This window comes from Neoarius graeffei, chromosome 13 (assembly GCF_027579695.1).
Source record: "Neoarius graeffei isolate fNeoGra1 chromosome 13, fNeoGra1.pri, whole genome shotgun sequence".
In the NCBI taxonomy this organism is placed as follows: Eukaryota; Metazoa; Chordata; class Actinopteri; order Siluriformes; family Ariidae; genus Neoarius; species Neoarius graeffei.
The window spans coordinates 9,506,953-9,530,811 of NC_083581.1; the positions used below are offsets into that span (position 1 = coordinate 9,506,953).

General features: G+C 44.4%; 1 protein-coding gene across 1 annotated transcript in view; it reads right to left on the reverse strand.

The window, feature by feature from the left end:
- The window catches only part of serpine3 (serpin peptidase inhibitor, clade E (nexin, plasminogen activator inhibitor type 1), member 3), a 53,988-nt gene continuing 30,129 nt past the window's right edge, over nucleotides 1-23,859 (reverse strand). Inside the window, exons 8-9 of the mRNA XM_060936716.1 lie at nucleotides 1,060-1,143; nucleotides 1-96 (exon numbers count right to left, since the gene is read on the reverse strand). Of these exons, the coding sequence (XP_060792699.1) occupies nucleotides 50-96; nucleotides 1,060-1,143 (131 nt within the window). The 3' untranslated portion in view covers nucleotides 1-49. The remainder of the gene's footprint in view (nucleotides 97-1,059; nucleotides 1,144-23,859) is intronic.

Sequence of the window (23,859 nt, forward strand, 5' to 3'; positions counted from 1 at the left end):
TCACTGGAAGTCTGTGTGCATGTTGTAGACAGTGTGTGCAGTATTTATTCTACTCCTCTGCTGGATTCATCACTCTCCCTATAAACAACACCGAACCTGAAGGAAAGAAAAAAATATAAATTAGTGTTTATCTTATTCATTACAAATGTTAAAATGAACATCTTAAGGAAGTGTGGAGGCTAAATGGTCCTAGAGCTATGGTCCCCTCCAAAAGTATTGGAACAAACCCAGATTATTTTGTTTATGCTGAAAACATTTGGTTTTGAGGTCAAAAGAATAATATGAGACTTGAATTTCAGCTTTTGTTTCCTCATATTTGCCTCCAGATGTGTTAAACAATTTAAAACATGGCACCTTTGATGGCAGACCTAAAACTTTTGATGAGCAAAAGTATTAGAACATAGTTTTAAGTTAACTATTTGATAAGACTTCAAATTTAAGATCTATCCATGGAAACGGGTGTTGATGGGCTCAGTGGGTATTGCTAAGGGGTGGAGAATGAAAGCGCTTGGCCCCCTTAATCAATGCCTGGAGCTTTATTATTATTATTATTATTAATAATAATTCCCGTCCAACAAGACAGAGGGCTTGAGTGGCATAAATCAGAATTGCTCTGATGTTACACAAGACTATCCTGCATCACTGTGCCAAATTTCATAAAATGCATACAAAGCATTCTATGGGCTACCATAGACTTCCACTGTGAAAATGGAACCAAAATAATAAGGAAAAAACCATACAATTCCAACAATAATTACTTAATAATATTGCATCTTTTATACACTTAAAATGCTGTGAAGCAAAAAAAAAAAAAAACAGTAAGAAAAAGGTTAAAAAAAATACTGCAGTAGTGTGCTAGTAAACATAGGGCAAACAATAAACGGTAGTTCAATACTAAAGTGACCATACCTTTTCAGGTTTAAATATGGAATTTGGGGAAAGGAAAAAAAAAAAACCTGTTTAGTATTAGATAATCTTAAGACAACAGCGGGAACACAGTTTCTCAGGTATTCAGAGATGTATGGAGGTGCTAAAGCATTACAAGGGATTTGCCCTTACCTCCATTTACATGCCGTAGGATGAAGAGAAACGGGCGGTCTGCTTTGAAGACGGATGCTCTGGATCTTTTCAACAGCACCATGGCTACAAAGGACGACAGGATGATAAATTTCATAAAAACTAAAGACTTGCTTTATCTAACTCAACTGGCTTAATTTTTTTCCTCATCTAAAAAGCTTGACACAAAACAGCCGTGGGGATTCTGATATTTAATTCACGTCTGCTTTGGTGTGTGCATGCTCCATTTAATGATCATTCTCATAAAATAGAAAGAAAAAGCTGTTGGGGGATTAGCACAGTTAATAATAGGTGTTATGGGATGTGATACAGTGGTGCTTGAAAGTTTGTGAACCCTTTAGAATTTTCTATATTTCTGCATAAATATGACCTAAAACAACAACACATTTTCACACAAGTCCTAAAAGTAAATAAAGAGAACCCAGTTAAACAAATGAGACAAATATTATACTTGGTTATTTATTTATTGAGGAAAATGATCCAATATTGCATATCTGTGAGTGGCAAAAGTATGTGAACCTTTAGGATTAGCAGTTAATTTGAAGGTGAAATTAGAGTCCGGTGTTTTCAATCAATGGGATGACAATCAGGTGTGAGTGGGCACCCTGTTTTATTTAAAGAACAGGGATCTATCAAAGTCTGAGCTTCACAACACGTTTGTGGAAGTGTATCATGGCATGAACAAAGGAGATTTCTGAGGACCTCAGAAAAAGCGTTGATGCTCATCAGGCTGGAAAAGCTTACAAAACCATCTCTAAAGAGTTTGGACTTCACCAATCCACAGTCAGACAGATTGTGTACAAATGGAGGAAATTCAAGGCCATTTTTACCCTCCCCAGGAGTGGTCGACCAACAAAGATCATTCCAAGAGCAAGGCGTGTAATAGCGAGGTCACAAAGGGCCCCAGGGTAACTTCTAAGCAACTGAAGGCCTCTCTCACATTGGCTAATGTTCATGAGTCCACCGCCAAGAGAACACTGAACAACAAGGTGTGCATGGCAGGGTTGCAAGGAGAAAGCCACTGCTCTCCAAATAGAACATTGCTGCTCGTCTGCAGTTTGCTAAAGAGCACGGGGACAAGCCAGAAGGCTATTGGAAAAACGTTTTGTGGACGGATGAGACCAAAATAGAACTTTTTGTTTTAAATGAGAAGTGTTATGTTTGGAGAAAGGAAAATGCTGCATTCCAGCATAAGAACCTTATCCCATCTGTGAAACATGGTGGTGGTAGTAGTATCATGGTTTGGACTTGTTTTGCTGCATCTGGGCCAGGATGGCTTGCCATCATTGATGGAGCAATGAATTCTGAATTATACCAGCGAATTCTAAAGGAAAATGTCAGGACATCTGTCCATGGACTGAATCTCAAGAGAAGGTGGATCATGCAGCAAGACAACAACCCTAAGTACACAAGTCGTTCTACCAAAGAATGGTTAAAGAAGAATGAAGTTAATGTTTTGGAATGGCCAAGTCAAAGTCCTGACCTTACAGTGGGGCAAAAAAGTATTTAGTCAGTCACCAATTGTGCAAGTTCTCCCACTTAAAAAGATGAGAGAGGCCTGTAATTTTCATCATAGGTATCAACTATGAGAGACAAAATGAGGAAAAAAAATCCAGAAAATCACATTGTCTGATTTTTAAAGAATTTATTTGCAAGTTATGGTGGAAAATAAGTATTTGGTCAATAACAAAAGTTAATCTCAATACTTTGTTATATACCCTTTGTTGGCAATGACAGAGGTCAAACATTTTCTGCAAGTCTTCACAAGGTTTTCACACACTGTTGCTGGTATTTTGGCCCATTCCTCCATGCAGATCTCCTCTAGAGCAGTGATGTTTTGGGGCTGTCGCTGGGCAACATGGACTTTCAACTCCCTCCAAAGATTTTCTATGGGGTTGAGATCTGGAGACTGGCTAGGCCACTCCAGGACCTTGAAATGCTTCTTACGAAGCCACTCCTTCGTTGCCCGGGCAGTGTGTTTGGGATCATTGTCATGCTGAAAGACCCAGCCATGTTTCATCTTCAATGCCCTTGCTGATGGCAGGAGGTTTTCACTCAAAATCTCACGATACATGGCCCCATTCATTCTTTCCTTTACATGGATCAGTCGTCCTGGTCCCTTTGCAGAAACCAGCCCCAAAGCATGATGTTTCCACCCCCATGCTTCACAGTAGGTATGGTGTTCTTTGGATGCAACTCAGCATTCTTTCTCCTCCAAACACGACAAGTTGAGTTTTTACCAAAAAGTTCTATTTTGGTTTCATCTGACCATATGACATTCTCCCAATCCTCTTCTGGATCATCCAAATGCTCTCTAGCAAACTTCAGATGGGCTTGGAGATGTACTGGCTTAAACAGGGGGACACATCTGGCACTGCAGGATTTGAGTCCCTGGCGGCTTAGTGTGTTACTGATGGTAGCCTTTGTTACTTTGGTCCCAGCTCTCTGCAGGTCATTCACTAGGTCCCCCCGTGTGGTTCTGGGATTTTTGCTCACCGTTCTTGTGATCATTTTGACCCCACGGGGTGAGATCTTGCATGGAGCCCCAGATCGAGGGAGATTATCAGTGGTCTTGTATGTCCTCCAGTTTCTAATAATTGCTCCCACGGTTGATTCCTTCACACCAAGCTACTTACCTATTGTAGATTCAGTCTTCCCAGCCTGGTGCAGGTCTACAATTTTGTTTCTGGTGTCCTTTGACAGCTCTTTGGTCTTGGCCATAGTGGAGTTTGGAGTGTGACTGTTTGAGGTTGTGGACAGGTGTCTTTAATACTGATAACGAGTTCAAACAGGTACCATTAATACAGGTAATGAGTGGAGGACAGAGGAGCCTCTTAAAGAAGTTGTTACAGGTCTGTGAGAGCCAGAAATCTTGCTTGTTTGTAGGTGACCAAATACTTATTTTACCAAGGAATTTACCAATTAATTCATTAAAAATCCTACAATGTGATTTCCTGGATTCTTTCCCCCCATTCTGTCTCTCATAGTTGAAGTGTACCTATGATGAAAATTACAGGCCTCTCTCATCTTTTTAAGTGGGAGAACTTGCACAATTGGCGAGTGACTAAATACTTTTTTGCCCCACTGTAATCCAATCGAAATGTTGTGGAAGGGCCTGAAGCAAGCAGTTCATGTGAGGAAACCCACCAACATCCCAGAGTTGAAGCTGTTCTGTATGGAGGAATGGGCTAAAATTCCTCCAAACTGGTGTGCAGGACTGATCAACAGTTACCAGAAACATTTAGTTGCAGTTATTGCTGTACAAGGGGGTCAGGCCAGATACTCAAAGCAAAGGTTCACATACTTTTGCCACTCACAGATATGTAATATTGGATCATTTTCCTCAATAGATAAATGACCAAGTATAATATTTTTGTCTCATTTGTTTAACTGGGTTATTTTTATCTACTTTAAGACTTGTGTGAAAATCTGATGATGTTTTAGGTCATATTTATGCAGAAATATAGAAAATTCTAAAGGGTTCACAAACTGTCAAGCACCACTGTAAGTCCAAAAATTATTGAAAATATACTACAATTCAAATACAAGTCTACATCTTTCTTCAACAACTATATCAGGACCAAAGCCTGCAAAATAAACCACCTGACAGTAATTCCCCAATCAAAGAGTGATTCAAAGGCAATCAGCCAAAAGATTCATCAGACGCTGCAATCTTGGCTGCATTAAAATAAGAAGAGAGGCTAATTATTGGTAAAGCTGGCAGTAAGAGAAGCAGTAGAAGGCTTTGTGTAGAATGAAAAACGGTCACTGAAAACCATAGTGGAAACAGCTGATGAGCTAATTGCCAAGCTAGGTCAAGACATTGCCTACCAGGCTGATGTTAGCAAAACATTACAAGCCCAAGTGGATGCCGTGCATGCTGACATGAGTTGTCAAGCAAGATCTGAACAAGTAACACTCAGACATCTCTGATCTCAGTGAGAAGCTAAATGAAACAGAGGACAGATCACACAGGTACAACTTGCATCTGACTGTCTGAGGATGAGAACACGAGCCAATTTCTCCAAACACATCTGCCGATATGGATACTTGTCTCTCAAGGGCCAGATGATTGAGTTCCAGAGGGACCACAGAATCCACTGTTATGAGAACATGTGAACTCCACACAGAAAGGCCTCTTGCTGTGAGACAACAGTGCACTACTAACCACTGAGCGTGTGCATGTGCAAACACACACACAAACACAAACACTCTTTTTCTGTGGCAAAGAGAGGTCTGGCTTGGCATCTCTGCTTGAAATGCTGCCCCCACCACCCAGAACCGAATAAGCAGCAGAAAATGGATGGAGAATGATTGTACAAAATGAATCTTCAATAGAAAAAAAAAATTGGTGTACAAGTTTTAAGTTATTTTGGGTTTTCTGAAATCAGTGCAGGATCAAAAATTTACATACACCCACTTAGATTGTACTTCTACTAACATATGTAGCCACAAAAAATAAGTTTACCTGGTCAATTCCGTTATTTATTATTTACAGGCCCTGGGGCCATATTCTGAATTTCTTTCTGAATTTGCAGATTTCATCTCAGACCTGATTATTTCCTTAGACAAAGCTTTAGTTGTTGGAGATTTTAATATTCACTTTGATAACCCAGAAGACCCTCTGAAAACAGCGTTCTTGTCCATTCTAGATTCAATAGGGGTTAATCAGAACATCATAGGACCTACTCATAATGGTTGGTCACACTCTTGATCTAATACTACTATTTGGGTTAAATATAGAAAAAATAATCACACTTCCATAGTCTGAAGCTACCTCAGATCATTATCTCATCTTATTCAAAATATGTCTGAGCAACAACATATGCACCTTGCCACACTACTGTGTCAAACGTACATTCATGTCAACTACTTCACAATGTTTTATAAATATTCTCCCCTAGTTATCAACTTTGATTGGATTACTGTCAGGCCCCACAGAACTTGATCAGGCAACTGAATGCTTTGAGTCAACATTCCATTATACTTTAGATAATGTAGCTCCACTTAAAAAAAATGATTAGAGAGAAAAAAATAGCACCCTGGTATAGATAGATAGATAGATAGATAGATAGATAGATAGATAGATAGATAGATAGATAGATAGACCTTTATTGTCATTGTAATGCACAAGTACAGTAGTACAACAAAATTGGTTCGCTATCCTTTGCCAGTGCAAATAACAGAAAAGATAAAAGATCAATACTAAGACATACATATTTAAAAAATACACATGTTCAAAAGATATTGCACATTTTAATACAGGTGGCACAGTGGTTAGCACTGTCGCCTCACAGCAAGAAGGTTCTAGATTTGAGCCCAGTGGCCAATGGGGGCCTTTCTGTGTGGAGTGTGCATGTTCTCCCCGTGTCTGTGTGGGTTTCCTTCAGGTGCTCCAGTTTCCCCCACATTCCAAAGACATGCAGTTTAGGCTAATTGGAGGCTCTAAATTGACCGTAGGTGTGAGTGTGAATGGTTGTTTGTCTCCATGTGTCAGCCCTGTGATGATCTGGCGATTTGTCCAGGGTGTACCCTGCCTTTCACCTATAGTCAGCTGGGATTGCCTCCAGCTTGCCCATGATCCTGCACAGGATAAGCGGTTATGGATAATGGATGGATGGACATTGTAATACACACATTCAACAGATATTGCACATTTCAGGTATTCATGCTATTTGAGTGTCCATATTCAATGCCGTTAAGGCTTTGGCATAAAAACTGTTTTTCAGTGTGTTTGTTCATGTTTTTATTGCCCTGAAATGCCTTTCAGAAGGCAACAGTTCGAGTAGGTGGTGTCCAGGATGTAATGGGTCCTTGAGGATGCTGTAAGCCTTTCTGAGGCAGCGTGTTATATAAATTTCCTCCAGGGAGGGTAGAAAGCAGTCAATAATGTTTTTTTCAACTGTGGAGACAACCCTCTGGAGTGCTTTCTTCTGTGCTGCTGAGCAACTGGCGAACCAAGCAAAGATGCAGTAACTCAGTGCACTTTCAACAGAACATTGGTTGAAGGACACCAGCAGTTTGTCAGTCAGGTTGTTTTGTCTGAGTATTCTCAGGAAATGGAGACACTGCTGTGCCTTCTTTGCCAGTACTGTGTTGTTATTCCAGGAAAGGTCATCATCCACATGTATGTCCAGGAACCTGAAGTCCAAAACCCTCTCCATGCGGCCTGCATTGATGTACAGAAGATGTGGATCAGACTTTTTCCTTCTGTAGTCAATGAACAGCTCTTTGGATTTGGAGGTGTTCAGGACCAAGTTGTTCTGTGTGCACCACACTGACAGCCTCTGGACCTCATCTCTGTATGCCGCCTCATTTTCTCCAGAGATGAGCCCCACCACAGTTGTATCATCCGCAAATTTAATAAGGGCATTACTTGGATGTGTGGGGGTGCAGTTGTGTGTGTAGAAAGTATAGAGCAGGGGGCTCAGCACACAACCCTGTGGAGAGCCAGTGCTGAAACTGAGTGCTGTGGAGAGATGGGGTCCTACTCTGAGAGCGATCCATCAGGAAGTCTCTGATCCAGCAGCAGATAGTGTGTGACAGTCCTATGTCCAGTAATTTGTCGACCAGTCTGCTTGTGATGATCGTGTTGAAGGCAGAGCTAAAGTCTATGAAGAGCAGCCTTGCAGCCCTAATGTTCCAGATGGGTCAATACTGTGTGGAGAGCTGTGACAATGGCATCGTCTGTAGATCTGTTAGCTCTGCATGCAAACTGGTATGAGTCCAATGTGGGTGGGAGGCTGGAAATGATATGATGTCTGACCAGTTTCTCAAAACACTTCATGACCACTGGCATTACTGCCACCAGATGGTAGTCATTAAGGCTGCTGATGGTGGTTTTTTTTGGCAACTGGCTTATTGTAGTGGCTTTCAGGCAGAGTGAGATCATGGAGTGAGACAGGCACAGATTGAAGATTTTTGTGAAGACACCAGTGAGTTGGTCTGCACATTCCTTCAGCACCCTCCTTGACACCCCATCAGGTCCAGTAGCTTTCCTTGGGTTGACTGCCCTCAGTATACCTCAGGTTCCTGCACTGAGGATATGGCTACTGTGGGCTGGTGGGTGGAATGTAGCTGCCTCTGGTGCCTTCACCTCAAAGAGGGCAAAGAAATAGTTCAGTACCTCAGCCAGCACAGCATCTCCATCAGCAGCTGTGAGATTACTGGACTTGTAGTTGGTGATGTGTTGAACTCCCTGCCACATGTTATGACTGTCAAAGTGGTCCTCAATCTTCCTTTTATGAGCTGCCTTGGCTGCTTTGATGCCTCCTCTCAAGTTGGCTCTGGCAGCACTATACTGTGCCCCATCACCAGACCTGAAAGCAGTGTTCCTATCCCTCAGCAGGATCTGGACTTCTTTTGTCATCCACGGTTTGTGGTTAAGATACACCCAAACACACTTTTCAACAGAGACAGTATCAGCACAGTTCTTAATGTAGCTGAGCACTCTTCCAGGTCATGATGATCAAAAATGTCCCACTTTGTTCTTTCGAAGCAATCCTGCAAGTGATGTGAGGCACCTTCAGACCATGTTTTAACAGTCCTTATCATGGGTTGAGTTTTCTTCCTGAGGGTGGTGTACGCTGGCATTAACAACAATGGCGTGATCAAAACGTCCCAGGTGTGATAAAGGTGCTGCCCTATAGCTATTTTTGATGTTAGAGTAGGTTTTATCCAATGTTTTACCTCCTCCAGTAGCACATTTATTGTGCTGCTGAAATTTGGGGAGCACTAGCTTTAAATCAGCATGGTTGAAGTCACCCACAATAACATGTACTGCCTCAGGATATGTATTCTGCTGGCTGCTTATTACCTTGTGTAAGTGGCCAAGAGCTGAGTTAGCATTAGCATCAGGTGGAATGTACACAGAGGTGACCAATGCCACAGTAAATTCATGAGGGAGGTAGATGGGTCTGCGTTTAACAATCAAATACTCCAGGTCTGGGGAACAATGGTTGTCGATGGTCTTGGTGTTAGTGCACCAATTGTGATCAACATAGATGCATAACTCTCCTCCTTTCCTCTTACCAGAGTCTCTGTTTCTGTCATGGTGGTGTGCTGTGCAGCCTGCTAGGTCTATAGCTGTATCTGGTATGCATGCCTGAAGTCAAGTCTCCGTGATTAACAGAATGCAACAGTCCTGGATGTGTTTCTATGTTGCAATCTCTAACCCCAGTTCGTCCATTTTGTTCCTGATGGATCTGGTGTTGGATAGAAAAATGCTGGGAAGCAGTAATCTGTATGGGTGCCTCTTTAGCCTTGTAAGTGCGCTGGCTCGGTAGCCCCGATTCTGCCTCCTGATTCTCCACCACCTCCATCACCTGTTTGTATGGATGATAATCCACGGAGAGCCAGCGTCCTGGCTATTTCCTCCAGTATGTCATGGAAGCAGAGAAATTCAGATTTAACAGCTTGTTTACTCCTCAGTCCTATCATCAGGAGATCCTGTTGACTGTAGGTAGCATCAACAAAAATGCATACATGCACAACAAAAACACACACATAACCACAAACAAAAAGCAACAAAAAGGAGAGCTGTAAACTGCTGTGTCTGTGTGCGCCACTGTCTTGCCCGATTACAAATCTTGCCGATAACAATTACACTCGCACTTTAAAACAGAGCACCCAAAAATTAGAACGTAAATGGTATCAAACAAAATTGGTAGTATTCAAAGTAACATGGAAAGAACGCCTCCTGAAGTATAGAAAAGCTCATAGTGCTGCTAGAGCAACGTCTCTCTCCACCAAAATAATACCAACAAAAATCTTAGACTCCTATTTAATATTGTGCCAAAATTAACTAAGAAAAAGACCACTATACACACACGCACACCTGCAATATGTAGTAGCAACGACTTCATGAATTTTTTCAGTGACAAAATTGAAAATATCTGACAAAAAAATTCAAACTAGTAATTTAAGGCCAGTTCAATTTCTCCCCTTAGAGAAATCAAACTAATTTCATTAATTTCCACATCAAAATCTTCAACTTGTGTACTAGATCCCTTACCTACACAAATCTTCAAACAGATAATACCAGAAGCAATTGGACCTCTTCTAAAAATAATCAGTTCTTCCCTTAGAATTGGCTATGTATCCAAATCCTTAAACTAACAGTTATCAAACCCCTGATTAAAAAACCTGACCTTGACCCCTGTCACCTTTCCAATTATAGGCCAATATCAAACCTCCCCTTTATCTTCAAGATCCTAGACAATGCTGTAACACAGCAGTTATGCTCATATCTAGTCTGGCTAACGCAACTTCAAAGCTCTGTGAGCATTGGTCTGGCAAAGATATTAAGCTCAACCGTTTCCCAAAGCGTGTGGTTGACCCACCTCCCTGAAATGCCTCAGTTTGCTACTGGTCGAAGCCAGAAAAGGCTGTGACGAAGCTTAAACCAATCACATCACTCTTTCCTCTGATGTATGTGACGCGACAGAAACTGCTTGAGTAACAGGAAGAAGATAAATACCTCCAGGGCTGCTCTTTGCTCCGTTTTCAATGAGAACTTCCCGTTGAATGCTTTCAATACAGCATCTACCGCTGTGTCAAAGGCTTGCCGCTGCTCCATGTTCGTAATGTTTCTAGTGAATGAAGCGCTTACGGCATAAATTCTGTAAACAATCTATGGCTTCTGGTCGCAGTTCTACTACGTCACTGCCTTGAACACGCCTCTACCCAGGGCCGTTGGAGATGCTCAAAGTTGATTGGCTCCCGATTTTTCGGGAGCTTGGAAGAGCTGGAGATAGCTTGCCTTGCCAGACTAAGCTCACAACAGGCCCCCGTGTTGTGTCACACTTAGGATGGGCGGGCCCAGGCTAGCTCATATCTACATAGAAATAGCATCCATGAAATGTATCAGTCAGGATTTAGACCTCATCATAGCACAGAGACAGCACTGGTTAATGTAGTAAATGACCTACTGTTGTCATCTAATCAGGGCTGTCTCCCTGCATGTATTGCTTGACCTTAGTGCAGCCTTTGACACCATTGATCATTCCATTCTCCTGAATAGACTAGAAAATGTTGTGGGAGTTATGGGAACAGCCCTCTCCTGGCTCAGGTCTTATTTAACTAATTGCTATCAGTTTGTTGATGTAAATGTTGATTTTTCTATACATATTGAGGTAAAGTTTGGTGTTCCACAAGGTTCTGTCTGAGGCCCACTGCTTTTTTTCTTTATATATTACCTCTGGGTGATATTATTTGTAAGCATGGTATTACATAGCTTCCACTGTTATGCTGATGACACACAATTGTATGTTTCTGCAAAGCCAGATGAGAGACACCAGCTTAATAAAATTGAGGAATGTGTAAAGGAGATTAGACACTGGATGCTTATTAACTTCCTTCTGCTTAACACTGACAAGACAGAAGTACTTGTACAAGGACCACATGCAGCTAGAAGTAGGTTTCCTGATTACATAGTAACTCTGGATGGCATTTCTGTTTTTTCATGTGCAGCAGTAAAAGACCTCAGGGAGATCATTGATTCCAGTTTTTTGTTTGAAACTCATATCGAGAACATTACCTGGATAGCTTTTTTAATCTCAGAAATATTGCTCATCTCATCTCATTATCTCGAGCCGCTTTATCCTTCTACAGGGTCGCAGGCAAGCTGGAGCCTATCCCAGCTGACTACGGGCGAAAGGCGGGGTACACCCTGGACAAGTCACCAGGCCATCACAGGGCTGACACATAGACACAGACAACCATTCACACTCACATTCACACCTACGCTCAATTTAGAGTCACCAGTTAACCTAACCTGCATGTCTTTGGACTGTGGGGGAAACCGGAGCACCCGGAGGAAACCCACGCGGACACGGGGAGAACATGCAAACTCCACACAGAAAGGCCCTCGCCGGCCACGGGGCTCGAACCCGGACCTTCTTGCTGTGAGGCGACAGCTCTAACCACTACACCACCGTGCCGCCCAGAAATATTGCTAAGAGAAGAAATATAATGTCACTACATGATGCAAAAAAAATAATTCATGCTTTTGTTACCTCTAAGTTGGATTATTGTAATGCCTTACTATCTGGGTGTTCTAATAAGTGCATTGTTGGTGCTATTGGTCTTACGTTATCAGTCTCATTAAAATCAGTCTCATTGGATCAGTCTCATTGGATCAGTCTCATTAATAATGCCATTAATTTTGGTGTTTAATAATAAATTACCAAACAGCTAGATTATGGTATATTCTAAATTATTATGACCACTACTGATGCAGCAATAATGTATTACTTAGCGTAGTACATAAACACTACAGCCAATAGCACACTGAAGGCAATTTGGAGTTCTTTGAGATTGTGTGACTTCCAGTATATAGTAGCAACACAGACACAGTTTAACAAATTAATTGAATTTATTATAACAATGATGTACATTCAATAATGTCAGCAGATATATATATATATATCATCTCATTATCTCTAGCCGCTTTATCCTTCTACAGGGTCGCAGGCAAGCTGGAGCCTATCCCAGCTGACTACGGGCAAAAGGCGGGGTACACCCTGGACAAGTCGCCAGGTCATCACAGGGCTGACACATAGACACAGACAACCATTCACACCTACGGTCAATTTAGAGTCACCAGTTAACCTAACCTGCATGTCTTTGGACTGTGGGGGAAACCGGAGCACCCGGAGGAAACCCACGCGGACACGGGGAGAACATGCAAACTCCGCACAGAAAGGCCCTTGCCGGCCCCGAGGCTCGAACCCAGGACCTTCTTGCTGTGAGGCGACAGCGCTAACCACTACACCACCGTGCCGCCCATATATATATATATATATATATATATAAAAGCAAGCATAAACGGTGTGTGTGTTATATGTGTGTGTGTGTGTGTGAGAGAGTGATGTGTGAGAGTGATTGGAATCTTATCTGAGGTATGTGTGTGTGTGTGTGTGTGTGAGGGGAGAGAGAGAGAGAGGGAGGGGTGCGAGGCAGAGAGGGGAGGAGAGATTTTCTCCTTACTACTACGCAAGCAACTGAGCTCTTAGGGTGTGTCCCGTGCGCGACTGCGCCGTATGAGAAGGAGGAGACAAAGAGAGTTTGAAGGTGCGCGGTAACTAACTCAGATTTGGAATGTTATCTCAAGTGGGGGAGGGTAGGATCACCTCGTGGTCTAAGGACAAAGGGGATCACCTCGTGGTTTAAGGAGAGAAAGGGATATGTCATGATAACCCACTAGCTTATAACATTACTAAATCCACTGAAATCTTGATGAGGTCAAAATATGTGTAATAATGAAATTAAAGGTGTTAGAAAAGATAGAGAAAGAGCATGCAACACTTATCTTTTAAACAACTGAGAGAACAAAAATAGAACAACAATGATCAACTTAACAGTCTGAGTGTCTACAGTGTGCACAATTAAACCGTTCCTGAGTTTAAATTCACACTACTTCATAAAGCTAATTCCTAAGACTAATTTGCCCAAAATGCCAGTCTTACTTCCAGTATTTTGCCTCTATGTAGGATATGCAGAGGTGTCCTGAAGAGGCTGGAGTTCACAGAAACTCGTGGGTTGCTTCCGTGAAAAGCGCAGAGAATTTTTTGGTCTGAACTTCGTCGTTCGTGAGGAAAAGTCTCTGATCAAACAATGTGCACAGCAATTAAGTCAGAAGGAATCCGGTCGCTTCTAACTTTTAATTAACTGCTCGGGCGGCAGTTGTAACATTATTTATAATGAACAAATAAAAAAAACGGTTGTAACTCAAAATGAGTGAAACGGCGCAACTTTATTCTTTTACCGTGGCCAGAGGTAAATATGAAAGCGCGCTGACTTTCTTTTTCTTGCAAGAAAGACGTCTTTATCTTGGGTGTTCTGATGAGCAGGGTGTCTCTTTGTGTCTGTGCGACACGAATGTCCACCGACGAGAGAGAGATAACAGAAGTGTGGTTGAGCCACTTATGGCTTCAGGGAGGATGTGACGTAGGTAATCCCACCCAGGCGTGACGTAGGTCATTGCCGAAGTTGGTTGATGGGATTTGTAGTTCTAGAAGGGACTGTGACTGTCCCTACATTCCCCCTTTTGGTCTCAGGGGTATGACGGAGTCGTAGCACTGAGAGCACAGTATGGTACAGTCCACATGCCCATAGTCCTTGAGGTAGCTTTTCTCTGTACAGTCCATGGTGTCCTGTGAAAACTGTGTAAACTCATGAGTCCTAGTAAGACAGTTGGAGGCAGAGGCATTTGGGCATATAATCAGGCTGTAAGCATTTGGGCATATAATCACTATCTAACTATGTCAAAATCACATCTATAAAAAAAAAATTAAACATTAAACACTACATAGGTACTTCATTTCCTATGCATAAAACAAGAAAAGAAAAGGGATGAAGGAAAGAAAAGAAGTATTAGTGCTTGGGTTAGTAAGCCTAATCTTCTGGAAAGGTAATAGCAGCGGGTGGTCTGGCCAGAAAGCGTGCGCTACTGCGGCTAAAGCTGTCAGGGATGCAGACCATCTTATCCAGCTTGGCGTGTAGTGTTTTTATGTATTTGTGTAGCATGTATGCGATGCCAGCGGTTAAGACCCAGCCACTGAGGAGAAGTCCCAAAACAATCAGACTTATAGTAGATCCCAGATCAGATGACTCTCTGACCTAGTATCAAGACACCATAGTCGAAATTCCAGTCTGGCCTAAACTAAATTTCACCGTTTTGGTCCCTTCAATCAGTAGTTGCTGTTGGAGGGTGTTATTGATCTCAAGATCATAACCTTGAAATGCGTCTATCATTTCAATCTCAGAATCATACCTGTCAGTACTAAGATGGTGTAGGGTGATATCACCTAAGTGAATGGTGGCTCCCTGTGGTACACTAAGGAACACCGTTTGGTTTGGGATTTTCATTCTGGTGGCTGTGTCATGCTGATCATATGACATCAAGACTTCAGTTTTTGGAGTGTTAACAATGTTAGGGTTTTGCTGGGATTCGAACCTGGTTCGTTGGTGTGATAATCCAGCAAACCCCCACTAGGCCACCAGGGGGATGACTCAAATGCAGAGGCGTGAGGCGGAAGTAGAAAAAGAATCAAAAGGTTTATTTAAACTATATACACTATATACAGGGCAAAACAAAAGACAAAAAAAAAACCAAAGAGTATAATCCAAAAGAAAAGCAAAGTGCAAAAGTCAAAAGCTAAGAAGATCAAAAAACACAGTACAAAGGAAACTGGAGATAAACATAACAGCACAAAGACTCCGTGACAAGAGGACTGAACTCAGGGGTATAAATAGACAAACTAATTAAGGACACAGGTGAAGATAATTAGGCAATTAACACAAACACAAAACACAGGAACAGTGGCGGCCTCTAGAGGCCAAAATAAACACGACATGAAAAGGAAATAACAGCGGCCTCTAGAGGCCAAAACAGTCCTAGTCCTAACAGGACCCCCCCCTCTAGGAGCGTCTCCTGACGTTCCCAGGGCGATCCGGATGGGCCGAATGGAAGTCCCGACATAGTTCTTTATCAAGGACATCCCGAGCAGGAACCCAGCAGCGCTCCTCAGGACCATAGCCCTCCCAGTCCACCAGATATTGCAACCTGCCGCGGACCCGGCGGGAGTCAAGCAGGCGATTCACAGTGAACACAGTCTGCCCCTGGAAGATGCGGGGGGGTGGGGGGTTCCTAGGGGCAGGGGCATACGTAGATGTCAGTACGGGCCGTAACAGGGAAACATGGAAAGTGGGGTTGATCCTCAGAGTCCGGGGCAACTGGAGCCGGTAGGAGACAGGGTTCACCCTGCGCACCACCTTGAAGGGGCCAATGTAGCGAGGAGCAAGCTTGCGGTTCTCCACCCGCAGTGGAAGGTCCTTAGTGGACAGCCAAACACGCTGCCCAGGGCGGAAAGCGTGTGCAGGTCTTCTATGGCGGTTGGCCTGAGTCTGGTTGGTTCTGGAGGTCTGTATGAGGGTCTTCCTGACCTTGCTCCAGGTCTTGCGACACCGTCTCACATATTGGTTGACCGAGGGCACCCCCGCGTCCTCCTCCTGGTCCGGGAACAGAGGTGGCTGGAACCCGAATTGGCACTGGAATGGCGACAGCTTGGTGGCCGATGACTGCAGGGTGTTGTGGGCGTACTCCGCCCATGGCAGCCAGGTGCTCCACGATGTCGGGTTATCCATAGCCAGGCCTCGCAGGGTGGTTTCCAGGTCCTGGTTGAGCCTCTCCGTCTGACCATTGGACTGTGGGTGAAACCCAGAGGAGAGGCTGGCAGTGGCTCCGATGACCTTGCAGAACCCGTGCCACACTCGGGAGGAGAACTGGGGCCCTCGGTCTGAGACGATGTCCTGTGGAAGACCAAAGACTCGGAAGACATGATTAAACAAAAGTTTCGCAGTTTCAAGAGCAGAGGGGAGTTTGCACAGTGGTATGAAGCGGCAGGCCTTGGAGAATCTGTCAACTAAGACCAAAATGACCGTGTTACCTTGTGACTCAGGGAGACCCGTGATAAAGTCGACTGCCACGTGGGACCAGGGACGCCGGGGAATGGTCAGAGGATGCAGGAGACCCTGGGGACGCTGTCGTGGGTTCTTGGTTCTGGTGCAAACCTCACAGGACAGGACAAATGACCTTACTTCCTTCTCCATGTTAGGCCACCAGAAGCGTCTTTTCAGGAAGTCCAGGGTCCTCCGAGCTCCCGGGTGGGCGGTGAGAGGGGAAGAGTGACCCCACTGGAGAACCTTGGCCCGGGCTTGATGTGGGACGTACAAGAGGTGCAGTCGGAACATTGATAGTTTGGGCGAAGTGAATATCCATAAAGTTCCCAGCCGCCCCTGAGTCTAACAAAGCTTGACAAGAGTGGACAGACTCACCCCAGGAGATGGAGACCGGGATGTAGATTCCTTGGCCAGGGAGTCCGGGAGAGAGAGTAGGCCCCGTCACAACCCTCCCTCGGCTGGACGGGGCGGTCCTTTTCCCAAGAGTTCGGGACATGATGCTCGGAAGTGACCAGGCTTGCCACAGTAGATGCAGCACTTGTCTCTCCTTCTGCGCTCCCTCTCAGATGCGGAGAGGCGAGTACGACCCACTTGCATGGGTTCTGGACAGTCACTGAAGGAGGTAGACGGTCTCCAGGTAGAGGTAGGGAGGCTGGGGGGGCTCAAGGCTTGGTGGCATTCTCTCATCCTGTTGTCCAGACGAATAGCATGTGAGATGAGGGTTTCGAGGTCACTTGGGCATCCAATAGAGGCCAGACCGTCCTTGATGGGGTCAGACAGACCATGGTGGAAGGCTGACACCAGGGCAGTCTCGTTCCATCCACTTACTGCTGCGAGTGTTCGGAACGAGATGGCGTAATCTGCGACGCTTCCTCCTTGCCGGATGGACATGAGCTTTCGGGCTGCGTCGGTACTGATGTCTGCCTGATCGAAGACCCGAAGCATCTCTTCAGAAAACAGCTGGAAATCAAAGCACTCAGGTCCCTGTCTTTGCCAGATAGCAGTAGCCCAGGCTCGCGCCTTACCAGCTAATAAGGTGATCACAAAGGCAATCTTGCGGCGATCCGTAGTGTAGGTGGTAGGCTGAAGCTCAAAGGTGAGTTGACACTGGGTAAGGAACTCTCGGCACTCACTGTGCTTGCCGTCATACCTCTGTGGTGCAGGAAGGCTGGGTTCGCGAGGTGAAGAAGGCAGCATTGCAGGAGGCACTGGAGCAGGAATGGGAGCTGGATCAGGAGCAGGAGATGCAGGCAGAGATGTCAGCTGTGCCAGGGTTTTCCCAATTTGCTGAAGCAGTTCCTCGTGGCGAGCGAGGGCCTCACGTTGGCTGGTGAGCGTACGTCCATGAGCGTCCATGGTCGCTCCGAAGCGTGTCAAAGCTGCCATAATTCCCTGAAGGTTGGCCGGGTAGACAGTTGAAGCAGCCTCTGCTGAGTCGGTCATGACGGAGTCTTTCTGTTAGGGTTTTGCTGGGATTCGAACCTGGTTCGTTGGTGTGATAATCCAGCAAACCCCCACTAGGCCACCAGGGGGATGACTCAAATGCAGAGGCGTGAGGCGGAAGTAGAAAAAGAATCAAAAGGTTTATTTAAACTATATACACTATATACAGGGCAAAACAAAAGACAAAAAAAAAACCAAAGAGTATAATCCAAAAGAAAAGCAAAGTGCAAAAGTCAAAAGCTAAGAAGATCAAAAAACACAGTACAAAGGAAACTGGAGATAAACATAACAGCACAAAGACTCCGTGACAAGAGGACTGAACTCAGGGGTATAAATAGACAAACTAATTAAGGACACAGGTGAAGATAATTAGGCAATTAACACAAACACAAAACACAGGAACAGTGGCGGCCTCTAGAGGCCAAAATAAACACGACATGAAAAGGAAATAACAGCGGCCTCTAGAGGCCAAAACAGTCCTAGTCCTAACAAACAACCCACCGATTACCAGCTCTCTCTACTCTAGTTTCCATATCCTCGTCCTTTGCGGACATTTGACCTACACACTTTTGTTCAGGCGCTTTTGCCCTCAAACCACACAGGCGATCTGTAGTGTCTCTAATGAATGGGTTGCTTGGGCAGACCCAGTGGATGTCTTTAGTGGAGGTGCACATCTCTAGGTTGAGAATAAAGTAGACAGAGGGGTTATCATCATGGAATGCTACCATGGGTGGTGTCTGTATGCGTATACGGACATTGTTTTTCCAGAAACCCACGTTGAGGACAGACTTGAGTCTATATATGTTGTTTTTCTCAATAATGGGTAGGTTCAGCATGAATCCTATCTCTAAGTCTTGTGGATTCACAAAAATGAGAATAGCACTGCCAAGACTATAGGCCAGGTGTATTTGCGATGAATACACATTAGTAGTAGTAGCGGATTTTAGTATTTTATCTACCATGCTAAGGGGTATCAGATACGGTGGGATTTTACCACTACTCAGGGTACTGATTGAGCTGCTAACTTCTCTAAGCAGGTCTTGCATCAAATCCCTTACTACCCGGACGTATTTGATCTCGCTCTTGATTATTTCGGCCAACTTGTCTACGGCATGCACAGTGTTATCGTGGTAAATGTGACTGGGAATGTTAATGTATGCTTATGGGTGAGTGAGGCATACAAGCTAGGTGGACAGGATGGGCCTAACTGTCGTCCACCCCCTTTTGGAGTGAGGACTGTTCAAAAGGCTTGATGTGATTGCTAGGGTGTTTGATTAGGCCTGGGTGTCCTAATGCGATACGCGACGGGGGACAGTTTTCCCACGATCGAAAGGTCCTGACCAGTGTGGTAGGAACTTCTTTGAGATTCGGTCGTAGTAGGCCTTTTGTCCTTTTTCGCTCGTTTCGAGATTCTTTTGGGCCCATGCAAAGGTTGACTGTAGGTGGCGTTGTAGGTCGGCAACATATTGATGTGCGGTGTATGCAGTTGTGACGCTCATGTCCTCTGGTCTGTACAGGAGATGCAGTGGGAGAACCATCTCCCGCCCAGTCATCATCTCAAAGGGTGTGACTCCAGTGGTGCGATGAGGGGTGGACCTACTGGCCATTAGCACCAAGGGAAGTTTCACATCCCAATCTTTACCATGGTGGGTGACATACTTCCGCAGCACGCTCACAGTGGTTTGATTGGCTTGTTCAACCTGACCAGAGGATTGAGGGTGGTACGTGATATGGAATTTCGCCTCAACGCCTAACATGTTCCACAGCGCAGCCATTACACCAGCAGTGAAATGGGTGCCTTTGTCTGAGTCGATGGATAGAGGGAGGCTTTCCTGCATGAATACGGGGCAGGAATGGCTTTGACACAGCGTGTCAAACAAAGTCTGGCTGATGGCTGATTTCTCAGACCAAAGCGTCATAGCTGCATTGAGGACTGTGGTCCCATTGACTCGCACTTCACCTGATAGAATAGGGCAGTACATAGCTGAGGTTGAGTTGCTCAAGGAACAAAGGAAAGAGACGTGGTTTTCTAAAGAATTGTGGCCACTAGGGGGAATCGTGATGTCGGGTGTTTCGACACCAGACTCGGTGTACAAAGACATGAACTGAAGTTCATCAGAAATTTGGTCTCCCGTGGCGCTTGGTTGGTCGGTGTCTGCACTAATCTCATCGCAATGAGCTTGTGCATGTTTTGTGGGATCCAACGACGGCGGGGTCATGATTTGGGCCCACAATTGACTGTGACGACAATCAATGAGTGGCACCAACCTGTCGAGTAGGTCTTGGCCAATCAGTAGTTCTTCCGTACCCACAGAGCAGATGTAAGTGGGATGTATGATTGACATGCCTTGGAATGTGAGTTCCAACCATGCCATTTGTGTTACTGGGGCTTTGTTTTGCGTGAAGCTGACCAAGTTTATGTTGCAGGGCTTGGTTGGGATTGGGTCACCTTGTGAGAGCCGTGTCTGAGAGGTGGTGGTGAAGACTTTCGTGCACATGAGAGGTGCGTTTTATGTGTTTGCCTTCACCACCAGGGGGGCCCTACATCCTGACCATCACCTGCTGTTTCACAGGGATCTCCTCCCCCTTTCATGAAATATACTTGTGGTTCCTGGCCTAGTCATGCCAGTGGGTAGCCTTTGCCATCTTTCTTGGGCTCTTTTGTTTTATCTGTTGAGGGGTCTGACCTCTCCTGTAACAGTCCTTTAATCTCAGCCAACTGGGCTTTCAAAGAATCCAGCTCTGAGTGGAACTCACCAGGTTGGTCTGAGTCACTGTGTCGGTCACCTCTACCCCTACATGTAGAGCTACGGTCAGAGCGCTCCTGCCATCTCTGGCCAGAGTGGGGATGACGATCTCGCTGCCAACCGCCTTGTTCCTTATGACCATTTTCATATGATGAGCGGTTGCCATGGTCACTGTGGCCTTGCCATCGGTCCCTCCTGGCCTTACCTTGCCGATTCTTCCACTCACCCTGGTGATGGCTCGGCAAGGGGCGGTTCAGACCGGGATTTTTCCAGGTGGGTCCTCCTTTTGGAGCTTCACCTCCTTCTAAGGCTAGCGGGGGCCTGTCCTCACCCTGGAGACTAAGGACCCTAGGTTCATCATCGTTTCTGTCTGTGGTTTTGACAATGGTCTCCCAGGTCATTTGGGCTAGCTGCCTAATTTCCCTCATCGAGTAGAACCCTTGTCAACATGTCAGTGTGACTTGAGTCCGCACGCTTGGGTGGAGGTTATGTAAGAAGAGGGATTTGAAGCCTCTATCTTCTTCCAAGCCTGGTGCATTACTACCCTGGAAATAGGCAGTACATAGCCATCTATAATATTCACGAGGCGCCTCAGACCGTTTCTGTTTAATCTATATTGCACATAATGTCACGGAGGTTTCATCCGTGTACGGCGCATATTCTTCCCTCATGTAATTGCGAAGTTTCGAATAGCTATCATGAACATCTGGGGGTAGCGTCTCTAAAAAGGCATGAACGCTGCTACTGGAGGTCTTCCAGATCAGTTTAAGTTTTTCTCGCATTGTGGCTTTCGGCAGGTCCATCAGGCATCGGTCAATTTCTCGCAAATAATCATTTACATTTGTTCTTTTATTGTCAGGATCGAATCACTCAACATCTTTGGCAAGTAGGTCAATTTGCCGTATGCGGAGGGCTTGGTGCACATCCTTGTGCGGCTTCCTTTGCTCTCCTGAGTACTCACTATCTGAGCTACTCTGGTATTGCTCCTGTTTCGCACTAGATGCGTAGTCTGATTCATCCGAAGATGGATCAGGGATACTGTAGCGCACTGACCTGGGTGTGCTATGGTTCTGGGCTCGGGATGAGTGCAGTATGGCTCCACCCTGGCTAAACAATGAAGGAGTCGTGTAGCGAGTTGATGGAGTTTGGCGGGATGCCTGGTCCTCAACCAGGTAATCCACAGTGTCCGGTTCGGACGCCTCTTCCCGCTCTGAGCTTCGGTGCATTGCTGGGGGTCTTTCACGCCCCTCGCGCCCTTCTTGGAGGTTCTGCTCCTTGGCAGCCCTCTTGGCAACCTTTTCGGCTTTCTCTGGCCTTTTGGCGCAATCATCAAGGGAGTTCTTCAAAAGCCCACGCTCCCTATATAAATCATTGACATCGGCTGCCAGCTCGGCGTTGCTGGTGGTCAGCCTTTTAACCTCTCCATGGAGGTATCTGATTCCTAGATCAGTATCTTGGAAGTGTAACAGGAATAGCCTACCTAGTGCCTCTTGGACACTAATAGTTATTCTCTTTGGATCTCTCATATGTTTTATTGAGTTATCTGTTATTTTGGCATTCACCCTTACTCATGCTCCTAATGTTTGCTTTTTCGGAGGCAGAGCAGTGAATGAGGTCTGAGATGACATCGAAGAGAGACACGTCTTGAGCGTTGTCTTCAACTTCTAAGACACAAGGGGATGCCATTTTGCTTAGGTTGGATATTAGGCAATTAATTAATCAGTGAGTTAATTTATTAATTAATTATTATTAATTAATATTAACTATGTAGTTAATTAATTAATACAGTTTGTTTTGGTTTGGAAATGCTATCTCTTATCCTAAGTTATCAATAGGTTATTAGTATTTTGTGATATGGTTATCACTCTACTGTTAACCGTTTAACACACCTGGGGATATACCTTGGCAGTTGCTTAATCAAACTGATAATTTATCTGTTGTTGCAACAATATTCAAGAAGTCAACAAACCAATCTCCTCACACGGGGAACCAATAAATATGTTGGTGCTATTGGTCTTACGTGATCAGTCTCATTAAAATCAGTCTCATTAAATCAGTCTCATTGAATCAGTCTCATTAATAATACCATTAATTTTGGTGTTTAATAATAAATTACCAAACAGCTAGATTATGGTATATTCCAAATTATTATGACCACTACTGATGCAGCAATAATGTATTACTTAGCATAGTACATAAACACTACAGCCAATAGCACACTGAAGGCAATTTGGAGTTATTTGAGATTGTGTGACTTCCAGTATATAGTAGCAACACAGACACAGTTTAACAAATTAATTGAATTTATTATAACAATGATGTACATTCAATAAAGTCAGCATATATATATATATATAAAAGCAAGCATAAACGTTGTGTGTGTTATATGTGTGTGTGTGTTATATGTGTGTGTGTGAGAGTGATGTGTGAGAGTGATTGGAATCTTATCTGAGGTATGTGTGTGTGTGTGTGTGTGTGTGTGTGTGAGGGGAGAGAGAGAGAGAGAGAGAGAGAGGGAGGGGTGCAAGGCAGAGAGGGGAGGAGAGATTTTCTCCTTACTACTACGCAAGCAACTGAGCTCTTAGGGTGTGTCCCGTGCGCGACTGCGCCGTATGAGAAGGAGGAGACAAAGAGAGTTTGAAGGTGCGCAGTAACTAACTCAGATTTGGAATGTTATCTCAAGTGGGGGAGGGTAGGATCACCTCGTGGTCTAAGGACAAAGGGGATCACCTCGTGGTTTAAGGAGAGAAAGGGATATGTCATGATAATAGCTAACCCACTAGCTTATAACATTACTAAATCCACTGAAATCTTGATGAGGTCAAAATATGTGTAATAATGAAATTAAAGGTGTTAGAAAAGATAGAGAAAGAGCATGCAACACTTATCTTTTAAACAACTGAGAGAACAAAAATAGAACAACAATGATCAACTTAACACTCTGAGTGTCTACAGTGTGCAGAATTAAACCGTTCCTGAGTTTAAATTCACACTACTTCATAAAGCTAATTCCTAAGACTAATTTGCCCAAAATGCCAGTCTTACTTCCAGTATTTTGCCTCTATGTAGGATATACAGAGGTGTCCTGAAAAGGCTGGAGTTCACAGAAACTCGTGGGTCGCTTCCGTGA